This window comes from Miniopterus schreibersii (assembly GCF_964146895.1).
Source record: "Miniopterus schreibersii genome assembly, chromosome: 15".
NCBI classification, from domain to species: domain Eukaryota; kingdom Metazoa; phylum Chordata; class Mammalia; order Chiroptera; family Miniopteridae; genus Miniopterus; species Miniopterus schreibersii.
Genome location: NC_138115.1, coordinates 13,282,242 through 13,299,781, shown reverse-complemented (window position 1 = coordinate 13,299,781; position 17,540 = coordinate 13,282,242). Strand labels below are relative to the sequence as shown.

At 43.0% G+C, this 17,540-nt stretch overlaps 1 protein-coding gene across 2 annotated transcripts in view; it reads left to right on the top strand.

Moving 5' to 3' along the window:
* The window catches only part of FLNB (filamin B), a 128,917-nt gene that overhangs the window by 53,473 nt on the left and 57,904 nt on the right, over window positions 1–17,540 (top strand). For both annotated transcript variants that reach the window (XM_081159520.1, XM_081159521.1), the window contains exons 4-10: window positions 1,502–1,649; window positions 9,717–9,835; window positions 10,934–11,011; window positions 12,259–12,421; window positions 13,257–13,454; window positions 15,635–15,772; window positions 17,316–17,442. In XM_081159520.1, the coding sequence (XP_081015646.1) occupies window positions 1,502–1,649; window positions 9,717–9,835; window positions 10,934–11,011; window positions 12,259–12,421; window positions 13,257–13,454; window positions 15,635–15,772; window positions 17,316–17,442 (971 nt within the window). The remainder of the gene's footprint in view (window positions 1–1,501; window positions 1,650–9,716; window positions 9,836–10,933; window positions 11,012–12,258; window positions 12,422–13,256; window positions 13,455–15,634; window positions 15,773–17,315; window positions 17,443–17,540) is intronic.

The window sequence follows — 17,540 nt, the reverse complement described above, 5'->3', positions numbered from 1 at the left end:
AACAGGACTCCTGGGGAGGTAGAAAAACTTGCCTATATTTCTTTGGTTTGGTTTTGGCGTTGTGTCTCAGCTTCATGGCCCATTTCTTGGCTTTTCCATTGTCAGGAAGTGGTATGGTATGTTTTTCATCTCTTAAACCTGAAACCATCTCCTTTTAAAGTTCATGTGATGTTGGCACTGTAACATTGTTGAAGGAGCTGCCTAGAAGAAATGCCAAATCAACTCATGCCCTCCATATTATGGAACGTATGGTGCAAAGCCAAATAGCTATTTTGGTGCTGCAGGCTAATCATCAGAATGATTTCTTGTGTTTTTTCTTTTTTCTTTTTTATCACGGAATGAGGGAAGCAGGGTACGTATATTGTTCATCTGCATTTGGTTAACCTGGTTCATGAGACAGAGTCTTCTGTTCCTCTCAAGAGGTGTGGCTTACCAATCTTGTTAGGGCAGGAGGATTTTTGGTGCTGTTTAGGGCTGGGTCAGGTAGTAGAATTGAGGCTATGATGCCTGCAGTGAGGCTGCCTGTCTAGCATGGATTATAAATAACTTTACTAATATTCTTGCTCCTAAGATTAATATCTGTAGAAATGTATCACCTCCCCATTTTTTTAATGGCTCCTAATGTAGAGACTTGTCTTAGCTCTGGCTGCCATTACCAAATACCATAGACTGGATGGGTTCAAACAACAGATATCATCTCTCAGTTCTGGAAGCTGGAAGTTCAAGATCAAGGTGCCAGCAGATTTGGTTTTTGGTGAGGGGCCTTTTCCTGGCTTGAGAGAGAGAGAGAGAGAGAGAGAGAGAGAGAGAGACAGATGAGGGTGGGTGGGTGAGTGGTGGGGGGGCGCATGTGCACATCTGGTTTCTATAAGGACATGAATCCCGTCATGGAGGCTCCACCCTCAGGACCTCATTTAAACCTGCTTAGCTCCCAAAGGCCCCGCCTCCTAATGCCATCACATTAGAGGTTGGGGCTTCAACATGTGGATTTTGGGAGAACACAAAGACTCAGTCTATAAGACCACACATTAGCTATATCACTGTGTTGTCTCTTTCTTTTTATTTAAATTTTTTTATTAGTACCTGAGTTAACAGATGTGCATGATGGGTAGATTAGCCAAGGAAGAAGGCCGGTTTGTGCGCCTTTTTGGTAACATGCGCTAATCTCACATGCAGTTCTTTCTTCATCCGGCTCACTTGACGTAGCTTATCCCACCCGCAGGTTTGACCAGGGGAGTGAGTGGGTTATTTTGGGCGGCTGAGGGGAAGCATGTACCTCTGGAAATGACATAGAGAATTGTCTGGAGAGGGTCCTCAGATTCCAAAGGGAATGGTGACACCTCTAAAAGGTTAAAAAACACTGATCTTGGCATATCACCTTCATGTAACTTCACTTAATTGAGAAGCTCATTTCTTATTATTTGTAGTGCTTAAGAGATGTTTGCAAAAACTCCAATACATTGATGTGTCCTGGCATTCACTCACCATGTCCTTATTCTAGGTCATCACCCCAGAAGAAATTATTCACCCGGATGTGGATGAGCACTCGGTGATGACTTACCTGTCCCAGTTCCCCAAAGCCAAGCTCAAGCCAGGGGCTCCGCTTAAACCCAAACTCAACCCCAAGAAAGCCAGGGCTTATGGCAGAGGTAAGCACACCAGTCGTGTTATACTTGAGGCTTGTCCTCTGGTCTTAGATATCATGATGTGGCTTCTCAGGAGGAAGGTTCTCAAAACCACGGATGTAGGCTACATCCTTGAAGATACTGCCTGCAGGCCTCCTTTGTCAGTGTTTTGTTTCTTTTTCCCCCCGTAAAGGGCCATTTGTTTATGACCATCCTGTTCTGCCTTGTGAATCTAGGCTTTAAGAAACACTGCAGATTTAATGTGACGGAGACTGATAGGTTTGTTGCTCTGTGATTTTAGTGAACTAACCCTGGGATGAAGGAAGGACTGTTGTTCCCATTTTTCAGATGAGGAATCAGAGTCACGGTCCACCGGGAGTCGGAGGGTGGGAGACAGGAGTCTGGGTCTTTTGGCCGATGATTCATTTTTCCTTTGGTTGTGCTAAAGCTGCTCAAATTTCCAGATGGGTGGGAGCTATTGATAACCCCTGGCAGACACTTCCTTGCTAAGACATCCTGTTTATGCAGCTGCCCCGAGTGTTCTGCTCAGAACGTTAAGTTGGGATGCAGGCATTTTGAGGGACTTGGTGTTCTGGGTGGCACCTGACTTTAAGCGCACTAGTTTTTTTGATTGTTTGTTTGTTTGTTTTCAATCACAGTTGACACTCAATATTATTCTGTATTAGTTTCAGATGTACAGCATAGTGGTTAGACAATCATGTGCTTTGTACAGTGCCCCTCTCCCCGATATTTCAAGTACCCACCTGGCCCCATACATAGTTATTAAGCACTCTAGTTTTTTTAAGGAGAACAGTTGTATTTCAGTCCAGTGTGATTTCTGGTAAAGAGCAACACAGCGAGCTACAACTTATTCCCTTTCCTATAGGAGAGCACTGTATTTCTTTATTTCTCTTTTTTTTTTTTTTAAATCCTCACCTGAGGATGTGTTTGTTTTTTTAATTGATTTTTTTAAAAAGAGAGGAGAGAAAGAGAGAAACATCAGTGTGAGAGAGAAACATCGATTGGTTGCCTCCTGCACGCACTCCAACCAGAGATCCAACCCTTGAACCTGCAATCTAAGTATGTGCCCTGACGGGGAATCGAACCTGCAACCTTTTGGTGTAAGGGACGATGCGCCTGTGAACTTCACCACCTGGTAGGGCTGCATTTTACTTCTTAATTTTTATAATAACAATTGGGAAAACATTTAGACACACAAAATAACTTGTAAATCCTCTCCTAGAACCTACAGTTCTTATCATTCTAATGTAGTAGTTTTCTCTTGCCCTTTGTGCATTGCATGCATGGGTGTGTGTGATTGTTGGAATTATTTGAAAATGAATTTCAGACATGGTGACATTTCACTCCTGAATACATCAGCAAAGCCTGTCCTAAGAAGAGAACATCCTCTTATGTAAGCACAATATTCATCATCACACATAAGAAAATTAACAATAATTTCATATCAACTAATACTGAGTTTTGTTTTCAAGTTTACTGTCCTAAAACTCTTTTATAGTTTTTGTTATTTTACAAATCAAGATCTGATTGTGATCCACTTACTGCATTTGTTTATTTGTCTTTAGACTCTTAATCTAGAATAATTTTCTCCAACTTTTTAAAAAATGACTGAAATGTTCAGAACAGTTGGCTTGTGGGGTGTCCCACATACTCTTTCCCTTTGAAGACAGCATTGCTGTACTTGGCGTGGGCTTAGTCTAAAGCTGACCTACAACCAGGGTCGTGCTGATGACCATGTGTTGTTCTCAACCTCAGTGACCAGGTCCTTCTCACCTGTCTTTTTAGATGATTTAGACCAGAAGACAGTTCAATTGTTCTGGAACAAACCCACATACTATTTGAGGTCCCTTTGGAAGGAGGTGGGGTCTGTGCAGTCTTTTGTATTATGTGTTGTTTGAAGGCCTTCCCCATGTGCAGTCACTCCACGGTCAGCATGCCCATGCTTACTTAAAAGTGCTTCTGTAAGTTATGCCAAAGGCGGTGGCTTCAATAAAGAATCTCTGATTTTAAAGGTTCTGCTTCCTAAGTGGCAAAAAATCTCAAGCAGCCAAATAAATCTCGTCAACAAAATTGGTCAAATGGGTTGAATCTAATAACCAAGACGTAAAACGCTTGTTTGCAATAACCTTATCACTGGCTGTCCAGTTTCCCCTTTGTTAATATGAAATGGTTTCCTTTTATTGCTATTTTCTAAAAAGTGACCACTTTTGCTATACTTCAGGAATGTGGCTAGTCATTGCTTTTTCCTTCATCTGCCTCTGAAAATGTTATGTACTTGGAAGCAAATCCCTTTTTTTAAAAAAAACAAACACTTAATCTTCACCCAAGGATATGTTTATTGATTTTAGAGAGAAAGAAACAGTGATGAGAGAAAAACAGTGATCCGTTGCCTCCCTTATGCACCCCAGCCAGAGACTGAACCTGCAACCTGGGCATATGTCCTGACCAGGAATCAAACCTGCAACCTTTTGGTGCACGGGACAATGCTCCAACCAACTGAGCTGTCCGGCCAGGGTGCTAACAGCTTTTAAAAAATGTGTGTATGTGTGTCTATTTTACCACAACGCAAATGTGGTAAAATACATGTAATATTCACCATTTTTAAGTGTATCATTCATTGGCATTAAGTACATTCATCGTTGTGTACCCATCACCACTCTTCATCTCTAGAACTTTCTTATCTTCCCAAACTGAAACTCTGAACCATTAAATAATAATTCTCCATTCCCCTCCCCTCAGTCCTGGCAACTAGCAGTCTATTTTCTGCCTCTGTGAATTTGCCTGTTCTAGGTCCCTCGTGTAAGTGGAATTCTATGGCATTTGCCTCTTTGTGCCTGGCTTATCATGCTTTCAGGGTTCATCCGTGTTGCCACATGTATCAGAATTTCATTGCATTTTAAGGCTGAATAATAATTGTATATACTACATTTCCTTTTTCTCATTGACTGTCAGTGGGCTTTGGGTTGTTTTCACCTTTCGGTGAACGAGATGCTGCGAGCTTGGGTGCGTAAGAATGTCCAGGTGCTGCTTTCAATTGCGGGGATATGCCTAGAAGTGGAATTGCTAGGCATTGTGGTAATTCAGTGTTTAACTTTTTCTTTGTAAGTCGGAAGACAAAATGGTCATTTTAGGCAACAGGGTCACACATGAGGCCATACAGATGGGGCCTTAAGATATTGTCCCAGGGTGAGACAAAGGCAAGGGACAGTTTGCTGTCTTTCCTGTGTGGCCACATTGCTTCATATCTGCCAACTGAACCAAAAAATAGAGAACGTTTCCTCTTCTAGTTTCTGAAGGATTTTGAGGTTGACTTTCTCTTCTCTTCTGGATGTTGGCTAGATGGCAGTTTCCAGCTGGTTGCCCCTTGCTGGTTAGCCAGGGTCTTGGGTAAGCTGCAGAGCTGGCTGTTTCTCTCGGGCTGTTGGGAGTCAGGTGGAGTGGGTATTTATGAATATATTAAGTGCATGTTTAAATCTAGTTGTTAAATGATGTGCTCACTCTGTAAGTTTGAAGCAAAAGAAAAATGTAGAAAATAAAAACCAAAAGCTTACTTCCCTACTGCCAATCCCATCCCTTCATTCTGAGATGTTCCTTTCCAGCCCATTCTTTTCTATTATATTTATAGTTGGAAATGAATTCTAACTATGCATTTTCTTCAATTTGCATTTCTTACCGAACGATGTGTGAACATCATCTTATTATATAATAACCTACCACCAATTTTTCTTAAAACTAAATTATTTATTGGAAAACTAATACAAATTCAGAGTGTAGTAACAAATGACCCAGCGTTTTTAACAGACTGATGACAAGGAAAAGAAGAGATGGAGAGAAACCTAGAGATTTAATGTGACTTAAGAGATTCAGTGACCAATTGTAATATATGAACCTTATGTGGATCCTAGTTCAACTGACTGTTAAAACAAATTCATGACACTTATAAGATAATTAGAAATTTGAACACTATTTGATTATATTAAGGAATTATTATAAATTTTTGATGTGATTTTTTTTTGATGTGGATATTCTGAAATGTCTTTTAGAGGTACATAATGAATGTTTATGAGTGACATGAGGACTAGGATTTGTATCAAACAAAATAACACAGGAAGAGGGAAGTGCTGGGAGTGCAGGTGGGAGTCAGTTGTTGAAGCTAGGTGCTGCTAGGTACACAGGTTCATTTTACAGTTCTCCGTCTGTATAGTTTGGAATTCCCCATAATAAAAAAACTTAAAAAGAAATAATACTTGAATTTTTGCTTCTGGGAAGATGGAGTTGAAGTACTTTTTCCAATTCTTCCCACTGAGTACATCTAAAATCCCTGGGCATTTTATGCAGAACAAACATAAGACTCTGAAAGAGAATACGGCAAACTAGCTGGGGAGCTGGGGGCCCAGGGACTGACACAGTAATGAGTTCCTTGGTTTTTCTTTTGCCTCATATATCCCGGACTTGGAACTGAAGAAGCTGACAAGCTAGAAATGCCAGTGGGCACAAACACAAAAAGTCCCAACAAAAGCCTGCTCTTTCTGGCCAGAAAGGCAGAGCACTGTTAGACAACAATTGCTCTACTGCGGCCCAACACTACAGCAGAAACTGTGGCCCCCACCCCCACTCACACAGCAGAGGCCAAATGGGAAGCCTAGACTTTCACCACGGATAAGGAAGCCACCTCAGTGATGTCAGTAGAGGCCATTTGAGTAATAATGAGGCATTCCTACCCCTTCCAGCCACTGGTGGGCAAGGCCTAATAAAAGTAGAACTTCCATCTCTACCCACTAGTAATGAGGAGCCCCCCTCACTTTGAGCATCAGTGGAGGCTGAATGGGGAACCTGAACTTCTTTCCCCACTGGCGGTAACAAGGCGTGTACCCTCCCTCTGCTGAAGTGGTATTATAGAAAGGCAGCTGAAACAGAAAGTTGAACCAGAGTCTCATAACAATACTCAGGATATCCAGGTTTCAATGACACAAATCACTCGTCAGACCAAGAACCAGGAAGATCTGAAACTGAATGAAAAAAGACAGTCAGTTGATGCCAACACTGAGGTAATAGAGATGTCAGAAGTATTTGATAAAGGTTTTAAAGCAGCTGTTATAAAAACGGCTTCAACAAACAATCACAAATACACTTCAAACAACAGAAAACATTGAGAATCTGAGGAAGTAGAAGATATAAAGAAGAACCAAATGGAATTTTTAGAACTGAAAAATGCAATAACTGAAGTTACTCAGTGGATGAGCTCAATAGCAGAATGGAAAGACAGAAAATCAGTGAACTGGAAAACAGAACAGTAAAAGCAACCCCATAGGAATGATAGGGAAAGTAGACTGAAAAAAATGAACGCAGCCTCAGGGACCTGTGGGACCTTAACGAAACATCTAACATTCATGTTATAGGAGAGTAAAAAGAGGGCAGGGCTAAAAAAATGCTCAAAGAAACAGTGGCTGAAACTGCCTACATGTGGCAAGCTGAGCTAAACTCTTACAAGATAAACACCAAGGGAAAAAAGTCCACACCAAGCCACATCTTAGGCAAACTTCAAGAAACTAGACAGTAAAAGCTTGAAAGCAACGAGAGAAATGACACCTTACGCACTGGGGAAACAGAATGGCAGATTTCTCATCTAGAGGAAGTGGCACAACATTTTTCATGTGCTGAAAGAAAAGCTCAACCCAGAAGCCTAGGTTCAGGGATAATGTCCTATAGGAATGAAGAGAAAATCAAGGCATTCTCAGATAAAGGAAAACGAAAAGAATTTGTCACCAGCACACCCACCCTAAAAGGGTGGCTAAAGGAAATTCTCTGAACAGAAAGGAAGCAGTGAAAGAAGGAGTCTTGGAATAACAGGAAGAATGAACACGGTAAGCAAACATATGGATAATTATAATAGACTTCCCTCAAAAACCACAGGCTACCAAAACTCAACCAAATGAAGTAGATCACCTGAGTGGTCCTGTAACCATTAGTGACATCAAATTTGTAATTTAAAAGCTCTTGGAAAAGAAGTCTCCAGGCTCAGATGATTTCACTGGAGGAAGAATTAACATCAGTTCTACTCAGTCTCTTCCAGAAAATACGAGGAAGGAACACCTCCCAATTCTTTTTATGAAGCTAGTATTGCTTTAACCAGACAAAGGCAATGCCAAAAAAGAAAACCACAGAGCAATATCACTCATGAGTAAAGATGTAAAAGTCCTTAACAAAATATAAGCAAGTAGAATTTTGCAATACATAAAGATAATTATTATGACCACGTGGAGTTTGTTCAAGGGGTGCAAGGCTGGCCTGCTAGTAGAAAATCAGTCAACATAATATGCTATATTAATAGGCTAAAGAAGAAAAATCACATGATCATGTCAATTGATACAGGAAAAGCATTTGACAAAACTCAAGACATCCATGATAAGAACACAGAAAAAGAGGAATAGAGAACTTCCTCAGTTTGATAAAGAGTAGCAACCACAAAACACCTACAGCCAACAGTATAATTAAAGGTGAAAGCCGGAGTGTGTTCCCTAAGATCGGGAAATAAGGCAGGGATGTCCACTCACCACTGCTATTCAGCATCGTGATGCAAGTTGTAGCTAATACGGTAAGGAAGAGAGGGAAAAAGATGACACACGTTGGAAAGTGAGACATTAAACTGCCCCTATTTGGAGATGACTTGGTAATCCATGAGAAAATACTTTAAAAAACAGTAACTAAAAACTCTCCGTAAATATGTTCACCAGTGTCTCAGGATATAAGATCAGCATACAAATGTCAATTAAGACCTAATTAAGGGCAGCTGTTGTCATTTTTTATTTGACAATCTAAGGGAAAAGATGTCAGTGCCCCTGGCCAAATAGTCAGGTATCGCATGTTTTAAAAATTCTTGCGGCACACAGGTTGAAAATCACTGCCATAGAGAAGTGCATATTGAAGCCACTACAGACCTATAGGGATGGCTAAAGTAGAAAACAGTGATCACACCAAATGCTGGCAAGGACGCAGAGACACTGGACCCGGATCGCTCATACATTGCTGGTGGGAATGTAAAGTGGCACAGCCACTCTGGAACACAGTTTGGCAGTTTTTTCTAAAGAACTAAACAGGCACCTACCATATGACCCAACAGTTTCACTCCTTCACATTTTATTCTGTGGAAATGAAAACATGTTCACACATAAACCTGTACCCGAATGTTTATAGCAGCTTTATCAGTAACAGACAAGTAGAAACAACCCCGATGCCCTTCGATGGGTAAATGGTTAAACCAGCTCTGGTGCATTCATATCATGGAATATTACTCAGTAATAAAAAGAACAAACAATTGATACAGGCAACAACCTGGATGAATCTACAGAGAATTAAGCTAGTGGAAGGAGACAATTTTAAAATGTTATATAGCATAGGATTCCATTTATTTAGCATTCTGGAAATGGTAAAATTAGAGATGGAGAACAGATCAGTGGCTTTTGGGGTAAGACGAGGGTGAGGTGGGAGAGGAGGGGATCTGGCTATAAAAGGGCAACCTAGGGGATCCCACGGGAATGAAAATGTTCTGTGTTTTGACTTTGTAGTGTTTTGTGCTATGTAACCGTTAGAGGAACTGGATAAAGGGTATGATTTCTTAAACCTGCATGCGAATCCATCTCAAATTAATTGGCTCAATCTTCTCAAAATGAAAACGTTTAAATTAAAAAAAAAATTTGAATGCAATTTTTAAACATTTCAAGTAGTACAAAATGGTCTTTCATGGAAAACGAGCCATTCTCCCCTACCTCAGCCCCCCTCCCCCCACGCCACCTCTCTCAGTGCCAGCTCCGCTGCTAGTTACACATCATTTTTCATAATTGTGTAGATTTCTGGCTGAATTGCTCTGAGTATTTCGCAATTAATTGTTCCTTAAATAACAAGGACAGAATTAGGGATTGGAACCCGTTGCAGTATTCTTGTCACAGCAATTTGTGCCCATCTCCCATGTGGTAGCTGCAGGGCTGGGTCCCATCTCTCAGTTTCCTGAAGGAGACACGGTGGGCGATGGCCCGGCCCCGCCTGTAATGTGTTTGTGTAAACCTGTGGCAGGAATCGAGCCCACTGGAAACATGGTGAAGCAGCCGGCCAAGTTCACTGTGGACACCATCAGTGCCGGGCAAGGAGACTTGATGGTGTTTGTCGAGGACCCAGAAGGGAACAAAGAGGAGGTATGTTGGAGGATGCTGCTTCCCCAGTAGGCATCCCATGGGGCTTGTCACAGGGCCAGGGACTGTGCCTCCATTTTCCTCATTAAAGCTCCCAACAGAAATTGTTTTTTACCAAAAGGATCCTGAGAATTACAGTGGTTCAAGTAACTTGTACAAGGGCTATGCCTTGAAAATTAATATAAATTGATACCCAATGTTTAATAAAATAAAGGATACTTTGAATTTAGCAAAGGTCTTGTTAGTTGAGGTTTTAGATACTAATGGCCAGAATAACAATAATAATATGGTACTGATACAATACAATATGGTAATGATACTGAGAGTCCTACTGTCTTCCCATCTTGAGTATCCTTTGATTCTTCCCTCAGGGCCTTTGCACATACTGTTCCTTTTGTCTACTTATCTTCTAAAGACTATATATATACATATATATATATGTATATATATATATATATTTTAAATATATATTTTTTTATTGATTTCAGAGAGAGGAAGGGAGAGAGAGATAGAAACATCAATGATGATAGTCATTGATCAGCTGCCTCCTGCATGCCTCTGACTGGGGATCGAGCCCACAATCGGGGCATGTGCCCTGACCAGGAATCAAACCTCGATATCCGGGATCCTAGGTCGATGCTCAGTTGCTGAGCCATGCCGGCCGGGCTTAAGACTATATGTTATTCCTAGCGCTCCGTACCATCTGAAATTCTAAGTTCACTGGTTTATTGTCCATTTTTCCCACTGAGGCAGGAATTCCGCCTGATTTGTTTCATTTTGGGTACCTAAACACCCAGCATTTCATAAATGCTTAATTACTATATGGCCAATAAAGGTTTAAGTTACTTGCTTTATAGTCTCCCTCATCTAGAGTTTCAGCCCTGAGACAGTGGAGCGTCCTTACTTGGTTATACCTTTGTGCTATGTGACTTGTTTCTGTGACTTCAGGCTCTTCCTCTCCTGGGGTGTCCTGCAGGACTGGTGGGGCAGGGACTAGCCAGGACAGGTTTCTGACCTGCCAGCTCGCTGCAGGACTTTGGCTGGCACCACATGCTTTTACTCACACCTGGTGCCTTCTCTATCACTCGTTTTTTATCCTAGGCACATGTGACCCCTGCTAATGACAAGAACAAGACATACTCTGTGGAGTATCTGCCCAAGGTCACCGGGCTGCACAAGGTAAGATGAGGTGTCATAGCCATTGCTTGGGCTGCTCTGGGCTTGCTTCAATATGTGTGGAAGGAAGGATATCTTAGGCAAAAGAGTGGTTTTCTTAAGTTAATATCTGATTTTCCTTCTTGATTATAAAAGTATGTGTGTTCATTATAGGAAATTTGGGATCCCTGTGAATCAGACTTGAGACATTAACTAATACATCTAGATTGGTTGAATTCCACTAGGTTTTTTGTAACGTCATAAGATTTTTCTAACTCTGTCTAGGTAGTGAATGGTTGTAGCTACATGCCTGCAGTATAGATGCTAAGCAATGGGCTTTGTAATGCTGCCTTAAGTAGTCCCCTTCCAGGTGTTCTGGAGCATCTGTCAGTGTGGAGAAGGCCAGTTAACCATAGTGAAGTCCAGTGGTCCACTCATGTACCTGGAGAACTGATGGGGATCCAGCCCCCCAGGTCCTTTGTCTCAGCAACATGTTGAGTTCTGTTTGAGGTGGTATCCAGTTGGCCTAAGTGATGGGGGCTAAGGGAGTTTTGCAGAGAGTGGAGTGATCTAGGAGTCTGCCTTTCATTGAAAGGAAGCCTTCACATACAGGCCAGTCCCTGTGTACCATGCCAAGACTTTGAGACATAGACCATACTCACCACCTTGGCTTTTGTGAGTTCACCCGGAACCATGACCATAGATTTATACCCTTAGAACATCATTAGTTTTGGGGGGAAAATTCTTGGAGTGTAATTAATTTATTCAATTCATAGGAAACCTAACCCAATGCCCCTGAAAAATTTTAAAGATGAGAACTCTGGCTCAAGTTTTAGATGGAAATCTGCACTTTTTCTCAAATCCATGTGTCTGGGAATGTTCTTGGTCCCTTGAACAATACATTGACTTTAGGTTTGAAATCCTGGAACTGTGCATTATATTCTGGGGAACAGTGGCCCCTTCTGCAGTTGCTTAAAAGGTTCACTGTCTAGAGATTCAAGTATAAGTATTTGTTCATATCCCACATGAGAGGCTAAACATATCTGATATAAGCATTTTTAGTTTGCCGAAGGTCAGATATCCCAGGCCAGCCATGTGGCTGATGGAGTAGGTGGGAGTCCTACTCAGGCCACTAGTAGGGCTTCTGTTCCAGCCACCTTTGTGTGGATAATCAGGAGGATGGAAGAGAAGATCACAAGGCATGTGGCTTGATCTGGTAGTCTTGCTGGGCAGGGAGAAGTGAGTATATGTCATCTCTCTGTCACTTGCAGGTCACAGTACTCTTTGCAGGACAGCACATCTCCAAGAGCCCATTTGAAGTGAATGTCGATAAGGCCCAGGGAGATGCCAGTAAAGTTACTGCGAAAGGCCCGGGTTTGGAAGCTTCAGGGAACATCGCCAATAAACCCACCTACTTTGACATCTACACGGCTGGTAAGGTGCCTCTCCTCCACGGATCAGGCTTTCTTGTAAAATAACTCCCCCCGCCCCCATCCTTATAAATTTATTTTATTTTACTTTATTTTTTCAATTACAGTTTATATTCAGTATTTTTCTGTATTGGTTTCAGGTGTACAGCATAGTGATTAGATAATTATATACATTTTACAAAGTGGTCACCCCAATATTTCAAGTACCCACTTGGCCCCGTACATAGTTATTACAATATTATTGACTATATTCTCTATGCTGTAATTTACATCCCTGTGACTGTTCTGTAACTACCAATTTGTACTCAATGCCTTCACCTCTTTCAGCCAGGCCCCAACCCCCTCCCCTCTGGCAGCCATCAGTCTGTTCGCTGTTTCAAATGTGTTGGTTATATTTTTAGATTTTTCAAAACCAGCTTTTCTTCTCTAAAATCTTACACTGGAACTTGACTTTGCTTATTAATAATCGGTCAGTTTCGGTATACATTTCTTATTTGACTAAGTAGATGTTCCAAAGAAACTAAGTTTTAAGAATCATCCACTGGACCAAATTCTACGCAAGGTCCTGTGTGGGTTGGATGGGGATGGAGGAATAAGATAATTCTTGAAATGCCAGCTTTCTTGTCCGTGTAGAAAATTTACAAAATAGAGAATCGGCGAAAAGGACCGTTTGGCCATGACCCTCCTTCCCCTGGCAGAAATAGCTGTTAATGTCTTGGTGTGGTCCATCTGAGTGCCTCTGTCTCTTTCACTTGCATTTTGCACCTGCTTTTACACTCATCAGCAGCCAGCTTTCTGAGAAGGTGACTTAGGCTCATGGAATGTTCGCTCTGTCATAGGTGCCGGCGTGGGTGACATTGGTGTTGAAGTGGAAGACCCCCAGGGGAAGAACAGCGTGGAGCTGCTCGTGGAAGACAAAGGAAACCAGGTGTATCGATGTGTGTACAAACCAATGCACCCTGGCCCTCACGTGGTCAAGATCACTTTTGCTGGGGATGCCATTCCCAAGAGTCCCTTCGTTGTCCAGGTTGGGGAAGGTGAGTGCTGGGGTGGCTGACCATGTGTGCTGACTGTGCACACGGCTGGGCCCCAAGGCCAGGACAATGGTCGGGCCCAACATTGAGCTCACGCCTGTCCCCTTTCTATAGAAAGTGACTTATTTTGTCCTCAAATACTAATACTAATATGTTCCTAATCCTCAGTGCTTTACTTATATTAACTCATTGAACCCTCCCCAAAACACTTGTCCGGGAGAGTAATCCTCACTGAGAAGTGCAGGACTGAGGCCATTGAGGCACTGGTGTCTGGCTGAGGTTAGCAGCAGTGGCACTGCTGGTGCTCCCAGCCTCCACTGCTTGGTCTTTACTGGCTGCCAGGCACTTAGCACAACTGCATATAATCGTCACACCAGCCTGTGTGTTCCATGGGCTATTCGCATCCCCAGTTTGCAAGTGGAGACTCTCACTGAGGCTTAGATAACATAAGGTATCGGCACGTAAGGGCTAGGCGTCAGCAGGAATAGAGCCCAGGTCTCTCGACTCCTTAACCACACTGCTAAACTCCCTCTGCAGCCGGAAGCAGGAATTTTTCTGTTAGACTCTCTTTCCTTTTCCTTATTGCTCTTCCTTCCCCCCAGCCCCCCACCCCCAACTCTGCTGCCTTTTCTAATCAGTACTTGCCTTTTCCTGTCTGTCCTGCATCTGCGTCTGCAGGCCTGGCTTCCTCTTCTGAATCCTGCCTCTGGGCCTGCCTGGACCCCGAAGCTGTTGGCTTCCTAGTTGAGAGCACTGGGCCAGAGGCACCTTGCTTGGTAAGGGCTGGTGGGTGGGGCTTCTGTGCCAGTTCTTTGTGCTGCCTGCAAATGTCAACTGAGCCTGTGCTGTTTGTGGCCTCAGGAAATAACAGTGCAGATGTCCACAACTTGTCCAGCTAGACCCCAAGCCCACTCTCTAATTACATTTAAACAGCTAAAAATGGTGAACAATCTGGCAGCTTCCTTCAAATTCTTTAGCCCTATTTAGTGTTTATATGAACTAAGCAGTTACCTTTTTGATATGGAGATCATTGCCCATGTTCAGAATTTCCATGAGTATTTGTTATTTTTTTTTAAAGACCATTTAAACCCTCCAAGGGAAGTCCTGTGATTCTTTTGTGACTTGTTCCTGGTATGACCAACTTTTCTCTCCTTGACAAATTAAAAACCCCCCAATATATTCATAAACAAAACTCTTCTTGACATAATGCAAGAATTTGAACAGCTTCCCTAGTTCCAATAATGTTTTCCGACTTCCTCTCTCTCATGGATTACCCTTTTTGTTCCCGGCATAGCTCTCCTCCACTTAATAAACAACATGACATTTGACCCATTAATCTCCCATTTCTCTACTTAATAAGAAGGTTGCCCACATTGAAAAAGAATTCCTAGGGTACAAGAATGTCTTTTATTAACTTTCTGCTGACCCCATGGAACAGTCGTTTTGTGGACCTCAAGTAAGGAATATTAGAAGCTACCTTTGTCCTTAATTTTTATACCTACAACTTTAGCTCTTTTAACCAGATCTAGAAATCAAGTTGAGAGTGGTGTTTAATAGTTGAGAGTGGTGCTAATAGTTGCACTTACAGCTGCCCACATTCCTAGGACCTGTGACAGAGGCACTGAAATGTTTGTCAGCCTTGGCCAGCGGAGGGTTGCACTGGCCCCCTTTTGAGCTATCCTGGCTCTTTATGTGGAAGAAGAATGTTTCGACTTTAAGAAATGACTGACCCAAAGTTTGGAACCCAGTCAGATGTTTTCAAACGCTACATTTTTCAGGTTGACTTGAAGAAGTCCAGTCTTCCCAATTAGTGTGCCCTTGAGTATAGCAATGAGGTTTGAGCAGTGTCCAGCACTAGGTCTTAACTCTGCTTTACCACTGAGAGGCTACATGCCAGGATTCAGCCCCTACCAGGAGCCCGGGGAATCCACATTGTGCTCTCTGGCTTTCTTTGCCAAAGTAACTTTCCCCAGTCCCTCTGCAGTGTGGCTGGACAGAGTTATGTTGTGTCCTTATTTGCTAGCCTGGTATGCTCCCTAACTGGGACCCCTGGTCTCAGCAACTGCCCCATACTCTTTGTGCAGAGCAAATATTTTCTTGGCGGATGGCTCCAAGTTACCTTGGCTTGCTCAACTCTGACTAAAGAATGAAAGGTTGAATTGATGTTGAAACTCTGCTTGCAGCCTGCAATCCAAACGCCTGCCGGGCCAGCGGCCGAGGCCTGCAGCCCAAAGGCATCCGCATCCGGGAGACGGCAGACTTCAAGGTTGACACCAAAGCTGCTGGAAGTGGGGAGCTTGGCATAACCGTGAAGGGTCCTAGTAAGTGCTCCTTTCTTCTCTCCTTTCATGTGTGATTTCCGCCAAGTTTGAGGCTGTGGCATATGGATTTCACACCATGGCCTGTTCTGATCAATTTATCCCAGAGATCTGTGTCAAAGATTTGAGGCTATCTGGGCTCCATAGGGAAGGAAGCAGTGATCAATTAGTAATGTCTGCCCTGGTTGCAGGCAGGGACAGTGGTGGCTCCGCAGATTCACATTATATTAAGGCTTCTGGGAGTAGAAAAAGCAGTGATGCAATGAGATTTGGGAAATGCTGTCTTTGGGACAACAACCTAAAATGGCCATTTTTTATTTGAGGAAACCTAGGCTTAGAGAGGAAGGGTCTTGCCCAGGGTCCCACAACTTATAAGCATCTGAGCTGGAATTAAACTACAGCGTCCAAAGCCACTGATTTTCCCACTACAGATTATGTTTTGTAGACTGAAATTATGTCAAGTACCTAATTACTATGATCAGTGCTTATAGAAGGGGGATCAAATTCCCTAGGGTTAAGTTTCCTTTGTAAATAAATGCCATTTGTGGAGGGGTGGGTTGTACCCTGAAACTCATTCTTGCTCCCTCTTTTGGGAAAGGAGATAATAGATGTGAGGACGGGAGCCTACACCATCCTCGAGTTTCCCCCTGGAACGGATAAGCAGCCCAGCATTTCTAGTTGCAAGTGTAACAGCTCTTGACTTCTGGAATCTTGAGTTTCCTGTGCTAGGATTGCTTTTACCCCCTGTGTTCCCAGCAGGCTGGGCAAGAGTGTTCTGAGCTCCAGAAAGTTAATATTTGATCTCAGAGCACCAAGTTTTGGACCAGGCTGAGCTCCAAGGGCAGCCAAGGTTCTAGACTGCTCAGACCTGGAGCCAAGCTGTTCAGGGGCTGCCCTCTTCCTGGCTTGTTGCTACAGGAGCCAAGGAAGCATTTTTTTCTGACCTTGGATTTTTGCTTGACTAAATGGCTTTCCCAGCCAAACCTCAAGGCTCAACATAAAACAAGTTCCTGCCTGATGGCTTTCTCTGGAGTTTGTGGTGTAGCATCTAAAATCTGTCTTGTAGGTAGCATACAGGAGCTTTCTCACTTTCGTTGTCTGGCTTCAGTTGAAAAAGATATGCTAGGACACTAACCTGGAACTCATGCCAAATACTCAGAAAGGTTCATTCCCCTCTCAGGTTTTGTGTGTGTGTGCGCGCGTGGGGGAGGCTAAGATGGGTAGGATTCTTGAGGAAAAATTGAGATGTAACTAGATTTCTCTTTAAACAGACCCAGGAGTTCAGGCCTGCATAGCCCCTCATAACTGAGAGAGTCTACCGAAGCCAGTTATCTGAAAATCTACTTCCCCACAATTTGAAGCAGAGATGAGTCCATTTTTAGCTTTGGATTAATCTCTGAGGTTTTGGGCAGCCCTCTTAGGCAGCCCACTTAACTTTCCTCTGTGGCTATGTTTGTGGATATTGCTGTCTTTCTGTTCTTGTCTTTGGGGTTCTTGTTCTGAGTCTAGGATTGCATTGGAAAGATGGTGTGTTTCCTTCCTACAGAGGGTCTGGAGGAGCTGGTGAAGCAGAAAGGCTTTCTGGATGGGGTCTATGCATTCGAGTATTACCCCAGCGCCCCGGGGAAGTACAGCATCGCCATCACATGGGGGGGACACCACATTCCAAAGAGGTGAGTCTCCAGTTGGAGTTGCGTCTTCTCTGGAGGTGTGCTCTGCCCAGGGCAGGCCCACCGTGTTGGCTTCCTGGGCTGCAGGAGGGAAAGAGATC